The 21,636-nt window shown below is 49.3% G+C and overlaps 1 protein-coding gene across 7 annotated transcripts in view; it reads left to right on the top strand.

Annotated features, from left to right (window-relative positions):
• The first annotated feature begins 6 nt into the window (after positions 1-6).
• Positions 7-21,636, top strand: part of Ttc39a (tetratricopeptide repeat domain 39A) — a 36,846-nt gene continuing 15,216 nt past the window's right edge. The window contains exons 1-8 of one of the 7 annotated variants that reach the window (XM_023724265.1): positions 7-16; positions 8,854-8,958; positions 16,526-16,657; positions 17,591-17,667; positions 18,422-18,489; positions 19,041-19,105; positions 20,403-20,502; positions 21,106-21,171. In XM_023724265.1, coding sequence (XP_023580033.1) covers positions 8,894-8,958; positions 16,526-16,657; positions 17,591-17,667; positions 18,422-18,489; positions 19,041-19,105; positions 20,403-20,502; positions 21,106-21,171 — 573 coding nt within the window. In that variant the 5' untranslated portion in view covers positions 7-16; positions 8,854-8,893. Of the gene's footprint in view, positions 17-711; positions 752-8,502; positions 8,595-8,853; positions 8,959-16,525; positions 16,658-17,590; positions 17,668-18,421; positions 18,490-19,040; positions 19,106-20,065; positions 20,244-20,402; positions 20,503-20,907; positions 20,986-21,105; positions 21,172-21,636 lie in introns of those variants that run through there. The other 6 variants (XM_023724267.1, XM_023724264.1, XM_004639137.2 and 3 more) reach the window with 6 other exon arrangements.

Raw genomic sequence — 21,636 nt, forward strand, 5'->3', positions numbered from 1 at the left:
GCGCCCTGCCCGCGGGGTGAGTGCGCTGGGCGGCGGGGCTGGGGCGGCGCCGGGCTCCCCGTGGTCCGCACTGCGGAGCAGCGAGGCTCGGCTTCGGGCTGCCGCGGGAGGCCTTCGGGCCGCGACTCCGCCTGGGGACCCAACTTTCCTGTGGGCTGTAGTCAAGCGTGTGCGCAGCAGCCTTCCTCCCCTGCCGTGTAGCGTTTATACCGGTGGGGAGGCCCTGTTCTTATCACCTCCCTTACAGATGAGAAACTGAGGCATGGCTCTTAGGTGACTTGTCTTCTGTCATCCAGAAGATGAGGGCTGGGGTCAGGATTTGAACCTAGTTCTGTCTTCTTTTAAATCCCCAACCCATATCATTCTCTGGGCTCCTTGGGGGACAAAAGGTGCAGCAGGGCCCCTCGGGTGCAGCAGGACCTGGGGTTGTAAAAGGTGGGCATTGTCACTTTAGCAGATCTCCTTCCCGCCCCGCCTACCCCACGGGACAATCCTGTGCAACCCCTGCTTGTGCCCCCACCCAACCCACCCTCTCCACTTTCCTGAGACCTGTTGGGGCTGTTGGGTAGGGCAGCAGCTGGGAGCCTGGCTGCCACGACGGCCGGGCTTAGATCCCGCCCAGGTGAGCTGGACGGAGGCCTGCCCTACCTGGAGCCTCACCACCAGTGACAATATTTACCAGGCTGCACAGATACATGGGGAGGGCAGGAGCCTGGTGCCACACTGGCCACTGCTGCAGGGCCTGTGCTTGGTTGGGAGCTCAAGGGTTGGAAATGGGGTGGCTAGGGGCAACCTGGCCTGGGACAAGAGTTGCCTGCTAAGTTTTTGCCTTGATCCTTCGTTGTTGTATGGCTGGCTGAGTCCTTCCGCTTCTGGGCCCTCCTTTGTAAAATATAGACAGGCTGGGCTGGTTGCTTCCTTCCTGCTGTGGCTCCTTGTAAACCTGGGGTTTGGGTAGGTCTCTTTCTGCCAACTCTGAGCACTACCAGTGGGGCTAGAAAAGTAGTTTCCAGGACAGAAGGTGAGCATGGAGTATGATTTCCCCCAAAGAATCCTAGATTTTGGGTTATGTTTGTCCCTGTTCCTTAGGCACTCATGTCTAAGGCCCCTCTACAACCCCAGACTCCTCTAGTCTCCTCCCCAGACTGAACCACAGCTGCTTCCCAGTGCCCCTGTGAGGCCACAGAAATCCCCCGTCCCTGCCCTTGGTCAGCGATGTCCCAGTGGGTCTGATCAGAGGCAGCTGAAGCCAGATCATTTACACCTACACCATACACACCTCACTGAAATGCTCAGATTTGCTGTGGGCCTGGCACTGGGCGCCTGGGATGGTGAGGGGAGAAAAAACCAGCCTCAGATCTCTACCACTTTAAAAATTATGAAATTCTTTTAAGCTGAGGCAGGAGGATCACTGAGAGTTTGACGTGAAGCTGGGATACATAGTGAGTTCAAGGCCATCCTGCCTTTCAAAGTGAGTCAAAATTAACTAACTAAATAAACAAACAGTAGTAGAGACCATCAGAAACCCCTCTGGAAAACTCTTCCCCTCTCCAGAGATAATTGCCATCCTCAATTTTGTTTTAATATTTCCTCATGTTTATTCTTTTGCTGGACATGTGAAAATCTGAAAAACAAAACAAAACAAAACCCAAACTCATTCTTGTATTATTAAAAAAAAGGGAGCCATGTAGCGCATGTCACTCTGTGGCTGGCTCTTTCCTACTTGAAGTCAGATTTCTCATATTTGGCCTTCTTGACCTCGAAGCGCTGGCCCCCTTGGCCTGGTATGTGCCGCACCACCCTGTGTAAAGACTCCTGGTTATTTGTCATGCTTGTTGGACATCAAGGTGGTTCCCCTGTCTTACTAGTCAAACACTAAGTATTCCTGTAGTAGTGGGAGTGCCAAATTGTAGGATTTGCACTCAGTCTTTTAAAGTTATTTAGTTACACTATAAGATCAGAACTGCTCAATGAAAGAAATGATGGCAATATACAGTGTCAGAAAGAAACCGCACTCATTAACATTTTCTGAGTACTTGTTGTTCTTTACAGTGGCCTCAGGCAGTCTTTACAACCACTTAGGGAGGTCAGTACTGTCACTTGCATTTCATTGATGGGGGAACAGAGACTTATGGAAGCTAAAGGACTTTCTCAGGTTTTCCAGCAGGTAATCTCAGCTGAAGTCCAGGGTTGTCTGCTCTGAGAAACCTTGAAGGCCACACTGCATTAAGTTGCACAATAGGGTACTCTATGTGCAGCTAAGGAAGACAAGACTTGTTGGAAGGAGAGGCTCAGTCTTTTGTTGTTGTTGTTCCTGGGTTTTTATTTATTTATTTATTTTGAGACAAGATCTCACTATACATTTCAGCCTGAACTTGAACTCCCTGTGGAGCCCAGGCTAGCCTCCAACTCACCGAAATCCTCCTGCCTCAGCCTCTTGAGTGCTGGGATGACAGGTGTGTGCCACCTTGCACACACTAGGACTGTGTCTCCCAGCTGCCTGCCCCCCCCCCCCCGCTCTACTAATAAACACTAAGCTGGGAGCCCAGGGACAGTGGTGTGGCTCCAGGCTGCCTGACCTCCACCCTTGGCCCTCCACTCTCTTAGGTTGGACCTGAGCGAATCCTTCAGCCTTGCTCATTCTCCATCTGGCCAAGAACCACCCTCCTCACTGAGTCCCCTCAACCCCCACTAAGGCATAGTGAAAAGGCCCTCAGGACACAGAATACTTGTCTTCTGGGCCCAGCCAGGCACCCTGGAGCAGAAAGGCCTTAAAGACACACGGATGGCCATGGAGAAGGAGGCACCTGGCAGAGAGAAAGGAAAGGTCTAGCAGAAAGAGCGTATTCTCCTAAGCTGCTGGGTGGAGCAGATTCCTTCTGCCTCACTGCCTGAACTCCCTTATCTGTCATTTCAGATAAGAGCTCCCACTGGTAGAAGAATTGGGTGACATAATGCTGTTACCTATTTTATTTATTTTTTCCATAATTTTATTGAGAGACAAATAGCAACGAGACAGTTTCAAATCAAATTAGTATGACAGTTTCAATAATTAACACATTGCATACTCTCTTCTTAGTGGTTATTTGCTGTACAAGATACAGACATGATATCCAATTTACAAACACTATTAGAACAAATCCCTCTATTCATTAAGAGAATATAACTATATATCTATCCTAACCATTTTGAATACACAGATACAAAATGGACATTCATCTGTATCCCCTTTTTTTGTTTAGTTCCATCATTTGAATATTATAGGTATGTTAACTCAGCAAAATATTCTAAAAGAGTCCAGTAGTCCATAATAGTATTGGGTCTTCTGCTTGACTGGCAATGTCAGAAATTGTTGACCTGAGTCCCCTACAGCTCAACATAACAGCATGGCTTTACTTCTTATACTTCGTTTTTATACTTTTCTGCTGGATGGTTAAGACCAAGATAAAGCAAGACCTATACAACAAGAGTTGTAGGTTTTGGGTCTGATAAGGTCAGTGAAATCCCCTCAGGATTTTTCCTGAGATCCTGTACCTCAGATTGTAGATCTTTTGTCAGTGTCAGCCATGTGGATGAGTCATGGCCATTGATTGGCCAGTGTGCTGTCTGTGAAAGCCTGAGAGAATGTTTTCTCTCCATGTGACTCTCCTTAGGCACACTCTACATCATCGATCACTTTCCTCTTCAGCCCCATAATCTCCTTGATGAGAAAATTTGGGACACAACTGAGTTACATGACATTACAGTACAAGTTCTCATATGTCCTGAGTCTTAATTGACCTTGGAAGGCTAGGGCCAAAATGTTGGCTTTCCTTGAGGCCCTCCTTTTTCTCTAATTTTGGCCTGCAAACTTAGGTTGTTAACCCTCCAGAAGAGAAGCTTATTGTTATTACCATACAACCTAGGCTGTTAAGCTTAACCTCACTATCTGTCTGAATATCAAACATCTTAGGCATAACATGGAACAGGTATTTTTCATCAAGTATTGATATGTTGAACTTTAAGTCCCTACAGAATATGATGAAAAATCATTTAAAAAATTAGATATATTTTTAAAAAAGGTATAAAGAATTATATACTTCTTATGTTTACACATAAGTAAAAAATCTAACCATATACAATCCTGAAGCAGGACAGTCCCACAACATTCCTTTTCCTGTTTCCTGCCTTCATTCACCACCCCCTTCTTTTTGAACAATCATCTACCAGAGAGACAGCACGGCAGCAACTGGCATGTCATGACAAGCACCCCATATTCAGAAGACCAGAATGACAGGCACTCCAAGCATGAACCTACTATTATAAATTACCATCTTCAGTGCAGTTGTTTAGTTCACAGGTGTCAGTATATATAGTTAGTCAGGGTGAGAATCATTCCAGTTAACTGCTGTTACCTACTTTAGATAAAAAGTAGGTGATATCCTCATGGGTGATATCCACATAAGTGATATCCTCTTGGTACCAGGGGGTAGTTATGATACTATTATCAGGTGAGGCCAATGTCCCAAGCCTCCCCAGCCCCCAGCCAGCCCTGCTCCCCTCTGCAATCAGTCAGCCTCTGTCCTCCTGCCCTTCCTGACTGCTTATGCCTCTCGTGCTCTGTACACCTAGCTCCCTGCTCTTGGACATCTTTCTCCATTTGTCTGCAGCTCGGGACTGTCTTTCTCAGACAGCTTCTTTAGTGCCCCAGGCTGGAGTGGGGCCGAGGTGCTTTGGTGCTTCCAACCGCAGCCCTAATCCCTGTCACTGTCACTGCCTCAGCCTGTGTCATCTGTAGCTCCGAAAGGGCAAGCCCAGGTCTGGCCTTTTTTGGGCAGGTAATAAGATATGTTTAAAGTCCTGATTACTCCAGGACAGTTTTTGTTTCTACTTGTTACCTCACACCTGCACACTGTCCACAACGTTACGACGTATATAGTTTTGTCTTCTCTTGTTCATTAGTGTTACATAGCATGGGTCCATCTTGTACATCTTGCATAGCTCCATGGCCTGTGGTCTGATCTTGGAGGAAGAAGAGGAGGAAGGCAGGCCAGGGCCCAGCCCCTAGTCTGGGATGGGGGACCCCATGCTCCAGTTATCTGGGGGGTACACATCTCTGCATCTTTCTCTCCAGGTAGACCAAACTGGCACCACTTGGGAGTGGTGATGGTGGTGATGGTGATGGTGATGGTGGTGGTGTGTATTTGTGTGTGTGTGTGTGTGTGTGTGTGTGTGTATGTGTGTAGAAATGGGAATCAGAGTGCACTGAACACCTAAGGCAATAAGTGCTCAATGCTTGCTTCTTGATTCCTCCAACAGAAATGAGCAATTTGAATACCAGTCACTATGCTGGGTCCTGGGCAGACGGAGAGACAGTCATACCCTGGCCTCTCGAGGAAAGACTAGTGGCAAGTTACAGGGAAGATGTTTAGACCACAGAAAGGAGCTGAGTCTTTGTCCTGAGCAGACCAGGAAGCCAGTGAAGGATGTGAGGTTCAGGAGTGATATAGTCAGATCTGGGTTTTCAAATGATATTTTCTAGCTCTTAAGAGAGACACAGATTGCTGGCTGTGGTGGTGCACACCTGTAATCCCAACAAACAGGAGGCTGAGACAGAAGGATCCCCATGAATTTGAGGCCAGCCTAGACTACATAGTGAGATCCTGTAAAAAAAAAAAAAAAAAAAAAAGACACAAGTTAAATAGAATAAAACTTTTGTATTTCACCTGGAATATGGATGGGTTTTAGCAAGCATCCTTTGAGGTACACTCCTGAGATGCAGATTTGCCAGATTCTCTCAAGTTAAGAACAAAAAAGGGCCTAAAACGAGGCTGGGAAAGAGATGAAGCCATAAAACCTTAGGTATTTACAGGTTGAGAAACTAGAGCTCTGTGCCCGTGGCCATTCAGGGCAAGGGAGACAAGGTCTTGGGCCTGCACCGGCACAGGGTGAGGCACATTGGCACCCAGCCCTTGGAGGCTTCTGGCCTATTCAGTTAGTGTGAAAAAAAGAACCATCCACCAGCAACGGGAAGTGTGCTGGTGGGGAAAAGAGTCCTAGAAATGACAAATATTGGGCCACTTTCACATGAGTGGTGAGACTGGATACGCTCCCTTTATATTCCTAGAATACATAAACTAAGAAAGGGATGTTTGTGCTCCCAGGATGGTGGTGGCCTGGGGAGCCTGGCCAAAGGAAGTGGATGCTCTTTCTACAGGGTTTCTCATCTCAAGGTTTTCTTTGGAATTAGTCAAACATGAGTTCATGTAAAATCACCAAACACGCAGAAAACAAGCCACTGTAGTGACAGACACCAGAAACAACAAGTAGCAGAGGTAGTTTCTTAAGAGTCTAAAAAGCCACAATTATGAGCTAAACTTAGGTTTAAGATGTAGAAAGAAAATGGTACAAATTACTACACACTTATAATATTCAATAACGGAACTTAAAAAAAATGGGGTATGCCTATGAATGTCCATTTTGTATCTGTGTATTCAAAGTGGTTGGGATAGATATATAGTTGTATTCTCTTAATGAATAGAATGATTTGTTCTAATGGTGTTTGTAAATAGGATCACAAGTCTGCATCTTGTACAGCAATTAACTACTAAGAATATATGCAGTGTATTATTTGTTGAAACTGTACTTCCAATTGATTTGAAACTGTCTCATTGCTGTTTATCAATAAAACTTTGAAAAAAAAAAGAAAATGGTACAAATTACTAACTTCCCAGGAAATAATTTAAAAAAAAAAAAGATGTATAAAGAAGCAGCTGAAGAATTTCAAACCAACAGGACATAGTGGTGCATGCCTGTAATCTTAGCACTTGGAAGGCTGAGACAGGAAGATCATTACCAGATTGAGGCCAGTCTGGGTTATAAAGTGAGTGAGTTCAAAGCCAGCCTGACCTACATAGCGAGACCTGCCTCAAAAAAAAAAAAAAAAGAAAAGAAAAGAAAAGAAACAATGAGGAGTAAGGAAAAAAAAATCCTGCCTAAAATAACTGAACAGAATTGAAAAAGAATGAGCTAAAATTTATTATTGTCTACATGAAGAACTGAGAGATGTAGCAGATCTGACACAATGAAGAGCGCACTAGTGAAATAAAAGCACTAAAGAAAGTACCACAACCTAACAGAGTCGAAAAGATGGTAAAGAGCAAGTGAAGAAATGTAAAACATGGAATTAAAAGGTCTGCAGAGAAAATGGTGGAAAGGGAGGAGAGTCTCTTGTCCTCTGTCCACTGTGACAGGCATGACACAAAACAGAAGACTGAGAGGGTTTAGTGAGGGAGAAGATGAGGGAGGCTGGGAAGAAGCTGGTATCCAAGATGACTATCAGATATACTAAAATGGCAATATGGGGCTGAGAAGATAGCTCAGCGGCATAAATGCCTACATCACAAGCAAAAGGTCCTAAGTTCAATCCTTGTATCAAAATAAATTAAATAAAATAGCAACAGAGAGCCAACAGATTTGGGAGACTAAGAGTTAAAACACAAGTTTCAGTTTGCCTAGGAAGAGCTGCTGGTTGCCTCACAGAAAAGACTTTACACTTGATCTTAGCCAAAAGGCCGAGAAGCGATACAGAAAAGACTTTAAAACTGGGCCTCAAGGTCTGTGTAGTTTCTTGGGTGGAGAAGGGATTTGCTCTTAACTTTCTTTCAGGGAGATTTTCAAGTTTCTCGCTGGGACCTTCCTTCTCTCCAAAGATACCTGTGAGGAAAGCCATTCTCAGAACCATCCACAGACAGCTCTGAGATCTTTGTATCTTATTTTTCAGATAGGAAAACTGGGGCCGGGGAGATATCTCAGTAGAATAAGCACTTGCCTAGCAAGTGCAAGGTCCTGAGTTCAATCCCCAGTACCATAAAAATATAATAAATAAAATTAGTAAAGAAAAAAAAAAAAAAAGATAGGAAAACTGAGGCCCAGAAGATTCAGGGATTTGTTTTTCTAGCCTTACCCCATATATTTATTTATTTATGTGTGTGTGTGTGTGTGTGTGTGTGTGTGTGTGGCCAGCTCAGCCCACCGGGGGCGGGGCTGGCTGGCATGTAGTGCTGGGGGATTGAACCGCAGTCCCTGTGCTTTGCTAAGCTTGTTCTAAGTAGGTGCTTTAGACCACTGAGCCATCTTACCAGCACCAGCCCTACCCCATATATTTATTAAAAACTTATTTTGTCCCAGATACCTGGTACTGGGCATATGGTAGTTGATGGGAACAGATTTCTGCCTTTTGGGATCTTATATTTACCAGAAGGAGACAGACAATAAATGCCAAAATAGTAAAACAAAACAAAACAAAAAACAAACAAACAAACCAAAAAAAAAGTCACAGGATGACAGGAGCTGTACAGGAAATGAAGGGGCTGAGAATGCTCTGGAAGGTGGCTCAAGTGTGGAAGGCCCTGGGGGCTCCTCATTGCCCATTGTGACAGTGTGGTTCTAGGGGGTTCTAGATGCATGCAGGCCTGGGGGTAGGGATGTGTGGAGAAAGAGGGGGGAGAGGGACGGAGAGAGGGCATACGCCTGTGGGTGGGCTGTACTCCCCAGGGACAGCCAAGCCCAATGGGTCAGAAGGGCCATAAGGATTCCTTTTATCCTTGTGAAGGGTAAGAGGCCTCCCACCCTACCCTCAACCCCTTGCCTACCCTCCGCTAGATCTCAGGTGTCACCTTTTTCTGTTGCTCCTCTCACCCTTGGGGACTTCCAGAGGTGGGTTCAAACTGTTCCTGCATCCCAGGACAGTATGAGTAGCCTGGGAGAATTCCTGAGAGCCATCCCAGGCCAAAGGTCAAAGAGGCCCATGGGGCTCTTTGCTTCCAGGAGGGGCTGAAAGCTCCAAGGTCAGGCCCATGTCTCTCCCCTCAGGACTTCTGTGACCAGCCTTCATGAGGCCCTGGACCAGTGCATGGTCGCCCTAGACCTCTTTCTCACCAACCAGTTCTCAGAAGCCCTCAGCTACCTCAAGCCCAGGTGAGCATAAGACAGGTGGGGGCGGGGCAGGTGTGTATGGGGGCTGCTGGTGGGTCATGGGGAACCAGAGGAAGCCCTGTAACTCCACGCTGTCAGCTTTTGGGGTCGCTGTGACCTCTGAGAAGTCCCATGAAATGGCTCAGATTCCCCTCCCTGTGAGCAGTCAGGTCATTTCCAAGGTCAGTCACTGTGACTTCCACATTGATTTCTGGTTCCTGATGAATACACTGGAGGCCTTCTGTCAGTGCTACCACAGCCCATTGTCTTCGTTTCCCTTGAAGGCGGAGGTAGACTTCACTGAGCATCAGGGAGATAATGAGGACCCCTCCTGTAGCCACCACAGAGGATTTATAGTGCCATATACACGTACTGGTTTTTCTTTATTTGCCTCTCTTTGTTTCAGTTTTTAAAACTGAGGTATGACTTGAACAGTGTAAAATTTACCCTTTTTTTACTATCATGTTTAAATATCATGTTTTGGAAGATAATTTAGTTCTTATTTCTCTTCCTTGCACTCTCTTATTACTATATCACAATATTTGACTTAATTCCACCAAAAATACAGAATAAGAAAGACCTTCATTTCAGCAGGAATGAGAGAGAAGACCTCACTAAGAAGAATTGGGGTCCCAGCTGTGTTGGGGGTAGGAAGCAAGCCTGTCAAAGAGAAAAGGTCTGTCCGAGCAAGTCTGGTGGGAAGTTTCTAGCGGACATGGGCTGGTGACAGGAGGAAACAGGAGAGAGAGGTTAAGAGAGGCAGAGAGTGTCCTGGGGGCTGCTGGGAGGTGGACAGGAGCCACAGCTGCCCTCCAGAGGACCAACCGGCTTCCGGGAAGAGCAGGGCCAGAGAGCTTACTGCGTGTGTTTGAACACACAGGGAAAAGCTCCTGATAGGATCATAGGAGAGATTAGAAAGATTAAGGATAAACTTGGAGCACATGAGGCAAGAGAAAAGACAAGAGCATTATTAACTTCATAAAGGAAACGTCATCTAATATACAACGTCTCTTTCAATTCTAGGATTGCCTCTGCCTCATCTTTTCTGGGGTTTTTTTAAAAATAAGAGTTGGATTTCCTGGTTCAGTCTTCTTCTAAGGCTTTTGTCTCTCTCCCCACTTTATCTTTTTTTCCCCCTATTCTTTTTTTTTTCCACCTTCGGAACCAGGGATTGAACTCAGACCCTTGTGCTTGCCAGGGAAGCGCTTATTCCGCTGATCCATCTCCCTGGCCCCGTTTTTCCCTATTCTTGAGAGAGTTCCTCAACCTTATCATAAGTCCTTTTTGGCTTTTCTTACTTCCGTAGTTATATGATTAACTTCCTAATGCCCTTTGTTGATCTCTGGCGTGCCCCCCCCCCATTACCTTGGTCTTGATTTATGGATGGCCTGACTTCTTGTGTTATTATCATCACAGAATATTATTCTTTTTAAAAATGCTTTACCCCTCATATGAGCTTGGCTTTCTTCTGTTTCCTGAGTTTTATTTAATGGTGGGAATCCTCCTGTTGTGGGGCTTTTTCTCCAGTACTTAATGATTCCTAGCTCATTATCCGGTCACAATTATGAGTTCACTCAATTTACTAAGACCTTGTCACCAAAACAAACAGATAAGCGTTCACTCAAAGGCCTACTGGGAAGTGCCAAGCAGCCTTGTGACTGGTAGCATAGGCTTGAATGGCTCAGCAGAGAGGGGCTGGATCCCAGCTATCTGCATGGGATTCAGATGCCCCAGGAAGTCCCCATTTCTCAGCCTTGTGGGGCTTTCTGAACTCTGAGAAGCAGGTGGAGGCTTGCTGCTTTCTCTTGTTGGCCTCATTTCAACCCCAACTGTCACCTGTGCCACTAGGCCTGGTTTCTCTAAGATTCAAGAAAAACAAATGCCCGGGGGGGAGGATATCCATTTCTTCAAGTCCCCAAACTGATCTGTGTACTTCCTCTCACCTATCCTGACCCATTGTGGTGGGAGATCCAGGGTGTGACAGTCAGAAGGAGCCCTCCAGTGATCATCACATACCTTGTGCCTGCCCTCTGATGGGGTCTTGGTGAGCAACATAGCATGGCTCTGTCCTCAGGTTGGCCAGGCCCTGTTCTGCTGTGTCAGTGAATGACCCAGTTCCCTTCCCACTTGTTCTCAAAGGCTGTTGGATTTCACTTTCTGCCTAATTATTTTCTGTCCTTGGACCCCTAACCACAGCCACCACCGGCACTGGAAATTAGCTTTCTGAGGCCTGCCCTGCTACATCCAAGCACTGAGCTTTCTCCTCATCCTCTGCAGCCCAGTAAAACCAAGGCCTCACTGTGGTCTAACTCTAGACTGTCCTACAGCCTTGGTTTCAGTAGAAGGGAGTCAGAACAAGAAAAAATGAAACAGTAAAAGTAGATGGCATGGGGTACCCTGGCCTGAAAGCTGTACCTACTACTGGTGGCTTAAGAGGACTTTTCCTCTGTAGTCTCCCTTTTTTCTCACCCCAGCAGGATACTATGAAGAAGAGGAAACCCTCACCCAAGAGGGGCACTAGTCTTCCCAGGGGGCTACCTCCATGAGAGCCACTGGTCTGAAAAAAAAAATTTTTCCTGCTTAAAAGCAAGCAACCAACCAACCAAACCAGACCCCCAGCCCCACTGGTAGCTACTGAAGTTGCTTCAAAGGTTGAGGTCCAATTTGATTCACTGTTCCTTGTTATTCACACATTGTCTTATTGAACTGTTTTACTCTGCTGTAGGAGGTAACTGGGCCCACCTCGCGCCCTTCCTTTCACTGAGTGTACTTTCTAGACACCAGTTCTTTGAATGATACCGTGTGTGCTTCTAGGTCTTTACTCCTATGTCTGTGGATACTGTACTGGAGCAGGGAGGCTACTCTGTTCAGTTTCTCTTGTTTTTTGTTTTTTTGAGACAAGGCTTTGCTATATAGCTCAGGCTGGCCTTGAACTCACTCTGTAGCCCAGGTGGGCCTCAAACTCAGGATTACCATCTTGGCTGCTAATTTTCTTGATAAGTAAATGATCATGGCTCATATGTGGTAGTGTGGGGATTCACATCCAGCCCCACTCAGACCTTTAGCCTTTCTTGGAGTACTGCATGCTTCTGGGGCTCCCACAGGGTGGACATGCTAGGTCACCTTCCATGGGGGGACTCTGCGCTGCCTTTTCACCTCAGAAGTGTGAGGCAAGTAGGAAAGAGAGTGCAACCTGTGTGTGTGTGATTCAGGAAGGCCAGGGCATGTCTGCATGGATAGCCTGGAGTCTCTTGGAGGGAAGAGACAAGGTCACCTGCTAAGGGTGAGAGGTCACCCTTCAACAGGTGTTGAAGGACAACAGGGAGAGGGTGAGGATATTTCCGGCACCTTGATGCTCAGGGTGCCCATATGTGGGGAGCAGCTGTCTCCAGGCTGCTCAGTGACAGCATGGAGGAAAGGGCAGTCATGTCCATAGGCTGGAGTTCCTAGCTCAGTGCAGCAGAAGGTTGGAGTATAGAACTGATTATGCTAACAAGGTAGATTGCTTAAGGAAGCCAAGGTGAGGGCCAGGAAAGGGGCCAGGCTCAAGGTGGGAAGAGCCTTGAGGGTGACTAAGCAGAGGGGAGAGAGGCTGTGCTTGGGAGGGTGGCTGGCATCGGGCAAGGCCCCAGTAACATTAGGGAGGAAGTAAGACAACTGTTCCTGTGACCAAGATGAGGTCAAGGTGAGAGTGAAGGGCTGGAAGGGTGGGTGGCATCTGTCTCTAGTTCCTTAAGCAACACCTCATGAGTGTCCTCATTTGTTGGGTGTGTGGGGTGCTGCAGCTCAGAACTAAGCAAGAATGGCCTGTCCTGGGGTCCAGTGGAGAAATAGTGAAACAAGTAATAAGTGGTACTGAGGGCCACTGTGTCAGCCAGGGTTTTACTAGAGAAATAGATATAACACAAAATATACACATGTATAAGAAATTACAAGATTGGGCCGGTGAGATAGCTCAGCAGTCTAAAGCGACTGCTTAGATAAGCTTAGGCAGGTGCACAGGGATCGTGGTTCGATCCCTGGCACCACATGCTGTGCCAGCCCCACTATCAGGGTGGGCTAAGGTTGCCACAAAAAAAAAAAAAAAAAAAAAAAAAAAAAAAAAAAATTACAAGATTGGCTTATGAAGGCCAGCCGTAGAGTTGGAAGATGAAGCATGCAGAGGGTGTCTGCACAGTGGAGGCTGAGGGCTTCAGTCCAAGATTGAGGCTTGCTGTAGTGTTACGTGCAGTTGTGTATCAGGGGGGCCTATGGGTCTGCAACAGAAGGCTGAAGAACCCAAGGAATAAGACCGAGTCTGCGCAAGAAACCAGGAGATAGCATCCAAGCTGAAGGTGAAGACTGGAGCTCCTCTGAAAAACATGAACAGTCCGTCCTTTCTCATTTCCTTTTTTATACTGTTCTAGAAGACTACCTGCCCTAGGGTGGGTCCTCTACACCCTAGGGGAGGTCTTTTACTAGGGTGTAAAATTAATGGCTGACTTAGTTAAGCTTCTAAACTTCTCACATTGACACAATCGACCACACTGCAGACCCCAACTCATGTGAGTAAGTGGCGGACTGTAGCGGCTTTAGGACTGTCCACATAAATTCCCAGACTACACTGCAAAATGAAAATGTTTACATTTTTTGTTCTAAAAAATTATTAAGAATGCCAAGGCAGTGACAGTAGAAAATTAAACCAAGCATGGGGGTCTGAGCAGCTGCACAGATCACATAACTTGGAAGCTGACCCTGGAGACCCTGGAGCACTTCCTGGAACTTTTAAAGTGTCTCTGGCTGGTTGAGAAGTCAGCCTAGTGGAGAAGGTATTTTTAGGCAGGTGGAATGGCCTTGCACAGTCTGACAGTGCACAAGATCTGATATATTAGAGGAATGGAACCCCTCTCCCTGGAAAGTGGGAGGAAAAGAGGTATAACCTAAATCCCACAAAACCTGTATTCTCTGGCATGGCAGAGCTGATGGGTGGTGGAGCTGGGGTGGTGATGTGAGCAATGGGAGTGGCTATGGGTGGAGTGGCTGTAAATGCGGATGAAGCCTTTCTCCCTTGCCTTGCCCTCTGTTTACCTACTGTGTGGCATGGTTGCCAACAGGCCACAGATTGGTACTGGTCCTTAGCTCAGGAGTTGGACATCCTAGGCCAAGATTGGAGTTGGGGGCTAAGGAGGAAGCAGTGATGGGAGTTGGGTATGGTGAGGAGGCTGGGATAGGGCAGTGATAAGTATCTGACAAGGCCTCAACTTTGGACACTACCTGAGGAAGGAAGGGCTGCTATGACCTGTTGGCGGCCACCAGGCCTCCAGTCTCACACACAGCCCTGTGGATGGCTCTTGCTCAGCCTTAAAAGCTGGTCTGGGCATCAGAAGGTGAGACCCTAGTGGGAATCAGGGCACATTAGTTCAAGGGCATGGGATTTGTGCACCCAACAACTTGTGGGGTACATGCTAAGCATGGTGTGGCTGAGGCTTGGTGTTGTTATACCCCTGTACCTCCCTTTCCATTTCAGATTTGAGCTGGGAGGCTTCCAGTGAGGAGCTGGGGAGGGGCCTTGCTCTGACTGGAAATTCCACTTTGTCTGCCAGCTGCCAGGGTGGGGTTATCCCTTTTCCTGGGCCTGGCACCAGCAGGTGGAGCTCAGTTCTGTGGCTCAGACCTGCTTAAGAACAGGAAGACGGAGGTGAGGGCTTGAGCACAAACCTGAGGAAGGTGTGGGGGAGCTTGTGGAAGTGGATTCTATGCTTCCAGGGAGCCCTCTTCCTCACAGAGAAAGGTTTTCTGCTGGGATTGACTCTTGACCCTGGCAGAGTGTGGGACAATTCACATTCACTGAGCACGGTGATGTGGCTGGGACCCAAAAAGCCCTGGGACAAAAGGGTTACTGTACTCATTTGATAGAGGATGAACTTGAGGCTCAGAGAGGCTGTGAGACTTGCCGAGGTCACACAGCTGCTGACCAGCAAAGCTGAGCTTCTGGGCTATGTGTGAGGAACTTGGAAGTGCACGTTATGGTTCTGTTCAGCCTCTGTAGGCAGCTGCTGCCCTCAAGGAAAGCTGCCCTGGAGCAGGCTGGGGTGGCCTGAAAGCTGGCAGGGCAAGTGAGAGGTCTGTCAGCCTTTTCTCCCCACAGAAACCTCTGCCTCTCAGGAGTCCGGCCACGAAGGACCACCCAGAAGTAAAAAGCAGCTCAGTTGCAGGTGTTTTATAATTGAAAAGGAAGCTGGTTAAAGTCACATGATCTCATATAAAACCCTCTATAAATCTTAGTCACTTCTCTTTCAAGTTCCCAGCATAAGCCTGGCACTGAGAAGCTTCATAAATAATTGACAAGGGCAAATGGGGAAGGGACTGAGACGTGGCTGCACCTGTGCCCTCCCAGCAGTCTCCAGCATCACTGCTGTCACAGAAGCAGTCCCAAGCCCCAGGTGGCTGGAACACCCGGAGTGTACACAGGGACTGTATTCCGCTGAGCCATGTGCCCCCCTGCCATTGCCCCCCCAAGCCCAAAGCTGGAGGTGCACGAGGCCTCCTGAGGCTGTGGCTTTGTGCTGAGAACAGGGATGAGGCAGGCTGGGCTCTGTCCTCTAGGCCCCCGCAGGCTGCAGATAGCAGAGTGGGGCCGATGACAGTGCAGTGTGGGTTGTACCTAGTCTCAGAGAGCTCTGAGCTCCAAGAAGGAGCTCAACTGGGGCCTGATGGATGGGCTGGGAAATGTGGAACCCAGGGAAGGGCATCTGGGGTGGAGGAAACAGCAGGGGCGAAAAGCCAGAGAAGGAAAATATGGGGCTTCTCAGGAAAGTCTGTGTGGTCCAGTGGGCCCAGGGGTAGACTTGGGCGTGAGGCCATAGGAGGCTGGAGAGGAGCCAGGCGTGTTGGTGCCTTTTGGTAACCTCAGCCCTCTGGGCAGCTGAGGCAGGATGATTCCAAGTTTGAGCCTAGCCTAAGCAACTTAGTGAGACTCTGTCTCAAAATAAGAAACTAAAGTAGAGTAAGGGTTTAATACAGGGCAAAGACCTTGGTTTCAATCACCAGTTTAAAAAAAAAAAAAAAAAAAATTGCTGGTGAGCCAGGCAGGACTGGTATCAGTTGGAGCCTGTAAGTTTCAAGCAGAGGCAACAAGGTCAAGGTCAGAAGACTGGGTGGGCTGAGGCAGCAGGTGGCCTGTGAGGAGGGCCAGAGGGTATGAATGGAAGTTGGTTCTGAGGTGGGGCTTGGGGACAGATAGGACTAATGACAGGAAGGTTGACCTGTGGGAGGTAGGGTCTGAAGGTAAGAGGCAGCCCTGGGCCAGTGCAACAGTAGGCCCTCTGTTAGGCTTCATGCTTCTACCCCTCCCGGAGACAGGCTTCAAAGGTCACCTAGAGCCACTCAGCAGGAAGCAAAGGTCTGGGGACCTGTGCAAGGTCTTTTGTGAAAGGGTCAGACACTGGACAAGTCCTTCCCTTTCCTGAGACTCACCTCCTCCAGGGAGGATGGGAGGGATGGCAGCTCAGGGCCCTTGTGCCTGGGATGACGGGCCAGGCACCTCTGCAGTACATAGAGTGGCAGTTTCAGTGTCTCTTCTGTCTGGCAGAACCAAGGAGAGCATGTACCACTCGCTGACGTATGCCACCATCCTCGAGATGCAGGCCATGATGACTTTCGACCCCCAGGACATCCTGCTTGCTGGCAACATGATGAAGGAAGCGCAGTCGCTCTGTCAGAGGTCAGGGTCATGGTGGGGACAGGGACTCTGAGTTGCAAGGCCTACTCTGCCATCACCCTGGCTAGCCCAGTCCCTAAAATGCCACTGTCAATGCTGCTGCTTTTCTCTTAAATGTTGTGTGTCCAAGTGCTGGAAATTGTCACCATCAGCACTGCCTTGGTGTCTTGTCTGAGCCATTCTCAGAGCAGTTTCCAGGGACCAGAGGATAAATTCTGGCCTTGTCACTTCATGAGTCTTTGACCTCCCCAGCGTGGTGTTGCACGCATCCTGGGTTGTCCTAGGGGCTGCGTGAAGACCACTGACTCAGGATTTGGTGTGTAGTTGAGTGTGTTTGGTCCACATTCACTGCTTGAATGAATGGACTAATTGTCCCCTGCTATGGGCCAGGCCCAGACCACCCAAGAGAGTTAGAACTGTGCAGTGCCTGGTGGGAACACAGGTATAGACAGTGATGTTTTAGAAGCTGCCCCAGAAGCCCACACCGTACCCAGGGCAGAGCAGAGCTGTGAGGCTCTGAGCAAGAAAAGCCTTCTAGGAACCTTACGCTCCAGGCACAGGTCAGCAGGCACCAAGCCCTGGGTGGCAGGAGAAGTGGATGAAACAGAAGAGAGGGAGCCAAAGGTAAGACAAGCTGGGTGTGCCGAGGACAACACTCCTCAGCCTGAGGCAGGCTGACCATGGGCTGCCTTAAGTTTTTGGCCAGTGATGGAGACAGGTGTCAGCTGTCCCTATTTACCAAGGAGGATCAGGGGCACAGAGAGATAAAGTAGCTTTTATGCTAGACTCTCAAAACTTCTTGTTCTGACCCCAAATTCTATGTTCTCTCTGCTAGAGCTGCCCCTCTGGCCATCTCCTGGAGTGTAGTATATGTGTTGAGGTGAGCAGGCCCCCTCTGACCCTCACCAAATGACCTGAGCCCCCTTCTCCCCCCAGGCACCGGAGGAAGTCTTCAGTGACAGACTCTTTCAGCAACCTGGTGCACCGCCCCACAATGGACCAGTTCACAGAAGGTGGGCATCTGGGGTGCCCCATCAGCACATAAAGACCAGCTAGCCTGGCTCTAGGCCCAGGAAGGGACAGGAAGGGGCAGTTACTCTGCCAGTTGCCACTGCTGGGCCTTGGCCAAGGGACACTGGTGGGCTAGGCCTGGGACCTTTTGAGGAGTGGCCGGGGTAAGGGTATTGGGAGCAGGGGACACTCACCACCTGCCGGCATTACAGACCAGGAACCTGAAGCAAGAAGAGGAAAAGCTGTCTTCTTTCAGGACAGTAGCTTTGCTCCTTGGCCAGGAAGCATGAGGTTAGGTGTGCTGACCTGCTTGTCCTAGTGATCTCATGTGGCCCAAAACAACTGTGATTTGAGAAGGTGACACATTGAAACAAGAGAGCTGGCAGTGGCAGAGAGCAGATCTGGCCCACTATAACCTGGATGGCATCTTGGTGCCATGCCCATGTGTGGCTGTGAGCAGCTCAAAGGGCAAAGGCCCAACTCACACTGAGAGCCCTGGAAGATGCCAGGAGCCAACAGTGCATCCAGGGGTGCTGCGTGCATGGCATCTGCAGTGACACTTGGGGATAGGAACGATGCTCTGGAAGGGAGGGCCTGGGAGCCACTTTGACAACTGAGGAGACATGTGAGCTAACACGGGCTGGGGGACAAGTGGAGGTGCCCTAAACTCCCTTTGCTTCTGGGAGGCGGGGGCTGGAGGATTGGCCCAAACAGTGAGAGTCCAAGAGGCCACAGAGCTTTGCTTTCTCCTTGCAGAGGAAATCCATGCTGAGGTCTGCTATGCAGAGTGCCTGCTACAGAGAGCAGCGCTGACCTTCCTGCAGGTAGGAGCCCTGTTGCCTTGGCACTGCTTTTGGCTCCTAAGGGGCCTTACACTTGATCCATTCAATGAACGCTATAGTACAGATAGGCCCTTTTTACATGGTTTTTATTTTATTTTTTTTGGCAGAACCGGGGATTGAACTCAGACCCTTGCACTTGCCAGGGAAGCACTTATTCTACTGAGCCATCTCCCCGGCCCCTCTCACATTAGTTTGTTTTCCTATGTTTATATTTATTGTTTAATCTTTGCCTCAGAGGCCAGCAAAGGGCAAACCTGGGGGAGAACAGCCAGTTTGCTGAGGTTTGATGATTAACAAGCTATGAGCAAGGATTTGAACCTGCATTTGGCCGAGTCAAGACCCGGGTCTCCCAAACACACGGTGGGGTTTGGGGACCTATTATCACATGACTTGCCAGAATGTCTGGGCTACAGTGACAGTAGATCATCTATTGTGGGTCCCTCCTAGATCTGGCTGGGGGAGAGGCAGGTGAACCCAGTGCCCTCACCAGCCTGTGGCAACCCCCAGCCACTCTCAATCTCTTCTTCCTGCAGGATGAGAACATGGTGAGCTTTATCAAGGGCGGCATCAAGGTCCGGAACAGCTACCAGACGTACAAGTGAGTAGGGCTGGCGTGGGCAGCAGGTCCCATGGCCTACTCCCTGTCCCCTCAGGCTCTGTGGGAAGAGAGGACTGGCTGGGAGTTGGAAGCCTTGAATGCTAAGCTCAGGGACCCCCAGGCCTCAGTTTTCTGGTATAATAGTCCCCTGTTTTTCTGGCTGTGTCTGTTCATTTAACCTCCTGTGTGCCTACTGTGTTCCTCCAATAGGAAAAATAAGATCCAGGTTCCACAGTCTTGGCTGGGGAAGGGAGGAAGACAGACCTAGGCATAGTATTTTAAGGATAGCAGAAAAAGGCCTATGCATCTTTGAAGGCTCATGCCAAATGCCACTTTCCCTACAAAGCCATCCTTAAGCCCCGTTTTCTTCCCCTAAATTTTACATCAAAACTTATTCCCTACTAAAGCTTATCTGGCACATCTTGTGTTCATCTTCCCCATTTCATGGGACCGTTGCACTGCAGAGCTAGGTGTTGCTGGTCAGTGTGACAAGGTGCTGTGTGGGTATAAACACACGGGAGGGTGCATTCTGTGTCACCTTGGGGACCTGCATTGGAACTGTCCTGTCTGAGGACACTTGGACTGTGTTCTGGGCCCTCCAGTTTCCAAGCATGCACATCTGGTCAGGCCACCCAACATCCCAGGCTTGTCATGCTCAGGTTCTGGTCCTGGGGGCTCCCCTCTGCCCTCCCATCGCCTTCTGTCTCAGACCCCCCAGGCCTCTGCTCAGTTCCAGATAAGCCGAGCAGATTCCTCCCCCAGGGCTTTTTCTTCTCTGTCAGGAACACTGTGTGCTTAACCCTAATCCACCCTTCAGGTTTCTGCTCAGAGGTCACTTCCCAGCTTAAATGTCACCTCCTTCAGGAAGCCAACTTGATTCTAGCTAGATTAGGTCTCAGGGTTCTTCTCCTTTGAGGCTCTAACCAGTGACTTGATGGTGGCTGTCCCTCTGGAGGAGCACCATGGGGAGCCGTGCCTGCATCTGCTCCCTGTCTTCTGGGGCCTGTCACGGAGAGGCCTCCAGCAAGCCCACTGATGGAAACTCTCGAGATGCTCTCAGCCTAGGAGACAGGCAGGATCTCTGTAAAGCCTCTGCACTGGCCTGGGGGTCAGACTCAGCACCTAGAAATTGAACAAGGTGGGGCACAACAGGTCCAGTGTTGCTGCGATTCAGGGGCCAGGACTGTTGTCTCAGTGGGCATGGGGTTAGATAATCAGATGCCAGATCCTCAGAGCTGCACAACTCTTGCCTCAGGGTCCCCCATGTGGCCTGAACAGGGCTTCTCTCTTTGCCCAGGGAGCTGGACAGCCTTGTGCAGTCCTCACAGTACTGCAAGGGGGAAAGCCACCGGCACTTCGAAGGAGGGGTGAAGCTTGGTGTGGGTGCCTTCAACCTGGTGAGTGTGGGCTCCAGCTCAACTGCCCAGCTGTCCCACCTCAGGGTGGTCACTTCAGAGTGGTTCCAAAGATGAAGGCACCACTGCTGGGCTCTGTGGAGGCTGTGGAGCTGATTCTAGGGCCCGTATCTCTGTGTGTGTCAGGTTGGTAGTACAAAGCTTCCCATGGTGGGACCCCCTAGACTAGCAAACCCTGAAAATGGAGGCCTGTTCTGCCCTGGAAAGGAAATCGCTAATGCTTGCCAGTAGCAGAGGAAGAGAAAGGCCTGGGAGCAGCTGGTGACCCACAGGGGACAGAGAGCAAAGTCCTCTTCTGGAGGAGCTAGGGAGAGTTTGCTGAGGGCGGGAGGTGAGCATCAGCGCCACAGGTTTGGGGGAGGGGGAGGCCCTGCAGGCAGGGGGCGCAGTGTGAGCCCTGACCCACTCTCAGGAGGAGGAGCTGCGCAGAGAAGGGTGGCCAGGACCTTTCCAAATCCTGCGTAGGTCAGGGGCAGTAGAGCTCTGTCCTTTCCTGGCAAGCCCTGTTTGGAGAGCAGGCTTGGGGTATGCATGCCCCACCCAGCCCTGGGCCCCTCATGAGTCCCCCTGTCTCTGTTTCTGTAGACACTGTCCATGCTGCCTACAAGGATCTTGCGGCTGCTGGAGTTTGTGGGTTTTTCAGGGAACAAGGTGAGCACCTGCGTTCTTACCGGGGCTGGACATGGTGAGGCAGAGGAGCTGTGGCACCTGGCTGCCTCTGGGGCTCAGCCCTGAGACCTTGTGGGCTTTGGTCTTGACTCCAGTTGCAGGGGCCCATAATCCCTGCCAGGCCCTTCACAGGGTAGAGAGGGTCTGGGGTGAGGGTGGGCATGAAGGCAGTCCAAGCAGCATGGTGTCACCTTTTCTGGGTCTGACAGGTGTTGGTGGCTTGGAGGTCAGGGCCAGGGTAGTTCCAGCCTTGTCCTCTTTAACCTGTGACACCGCCAGCCAGCCCCGCCCTTGTTCTCTGAGCCTCTTTGGAAGTAAACCCGGGACTCTGTATCAGCCACATGAATATTCCACAGAGGTGCACTTGCTCTGGCCCTTCTGGTCCCTGCCATCCATGGGCCTCTGTATTATTATTCATATATTATTTTTCTCAAGAGTAACTTGCAA

This window comes from Octodon degus, unplaced genomic scaffold (assembly GCF_000260255.1).
Source record: "Octodon degus isolate 3935 unplaced genomic scaffold, OctDeg1.0 scaffold00107, whole genome shotgun sequence".
Lineage (NCBI taxonomy): Eukaryota > Metazoa > Chordata > Mammalia > Rodentia > Octodontidae > Octodon > Octodon degus.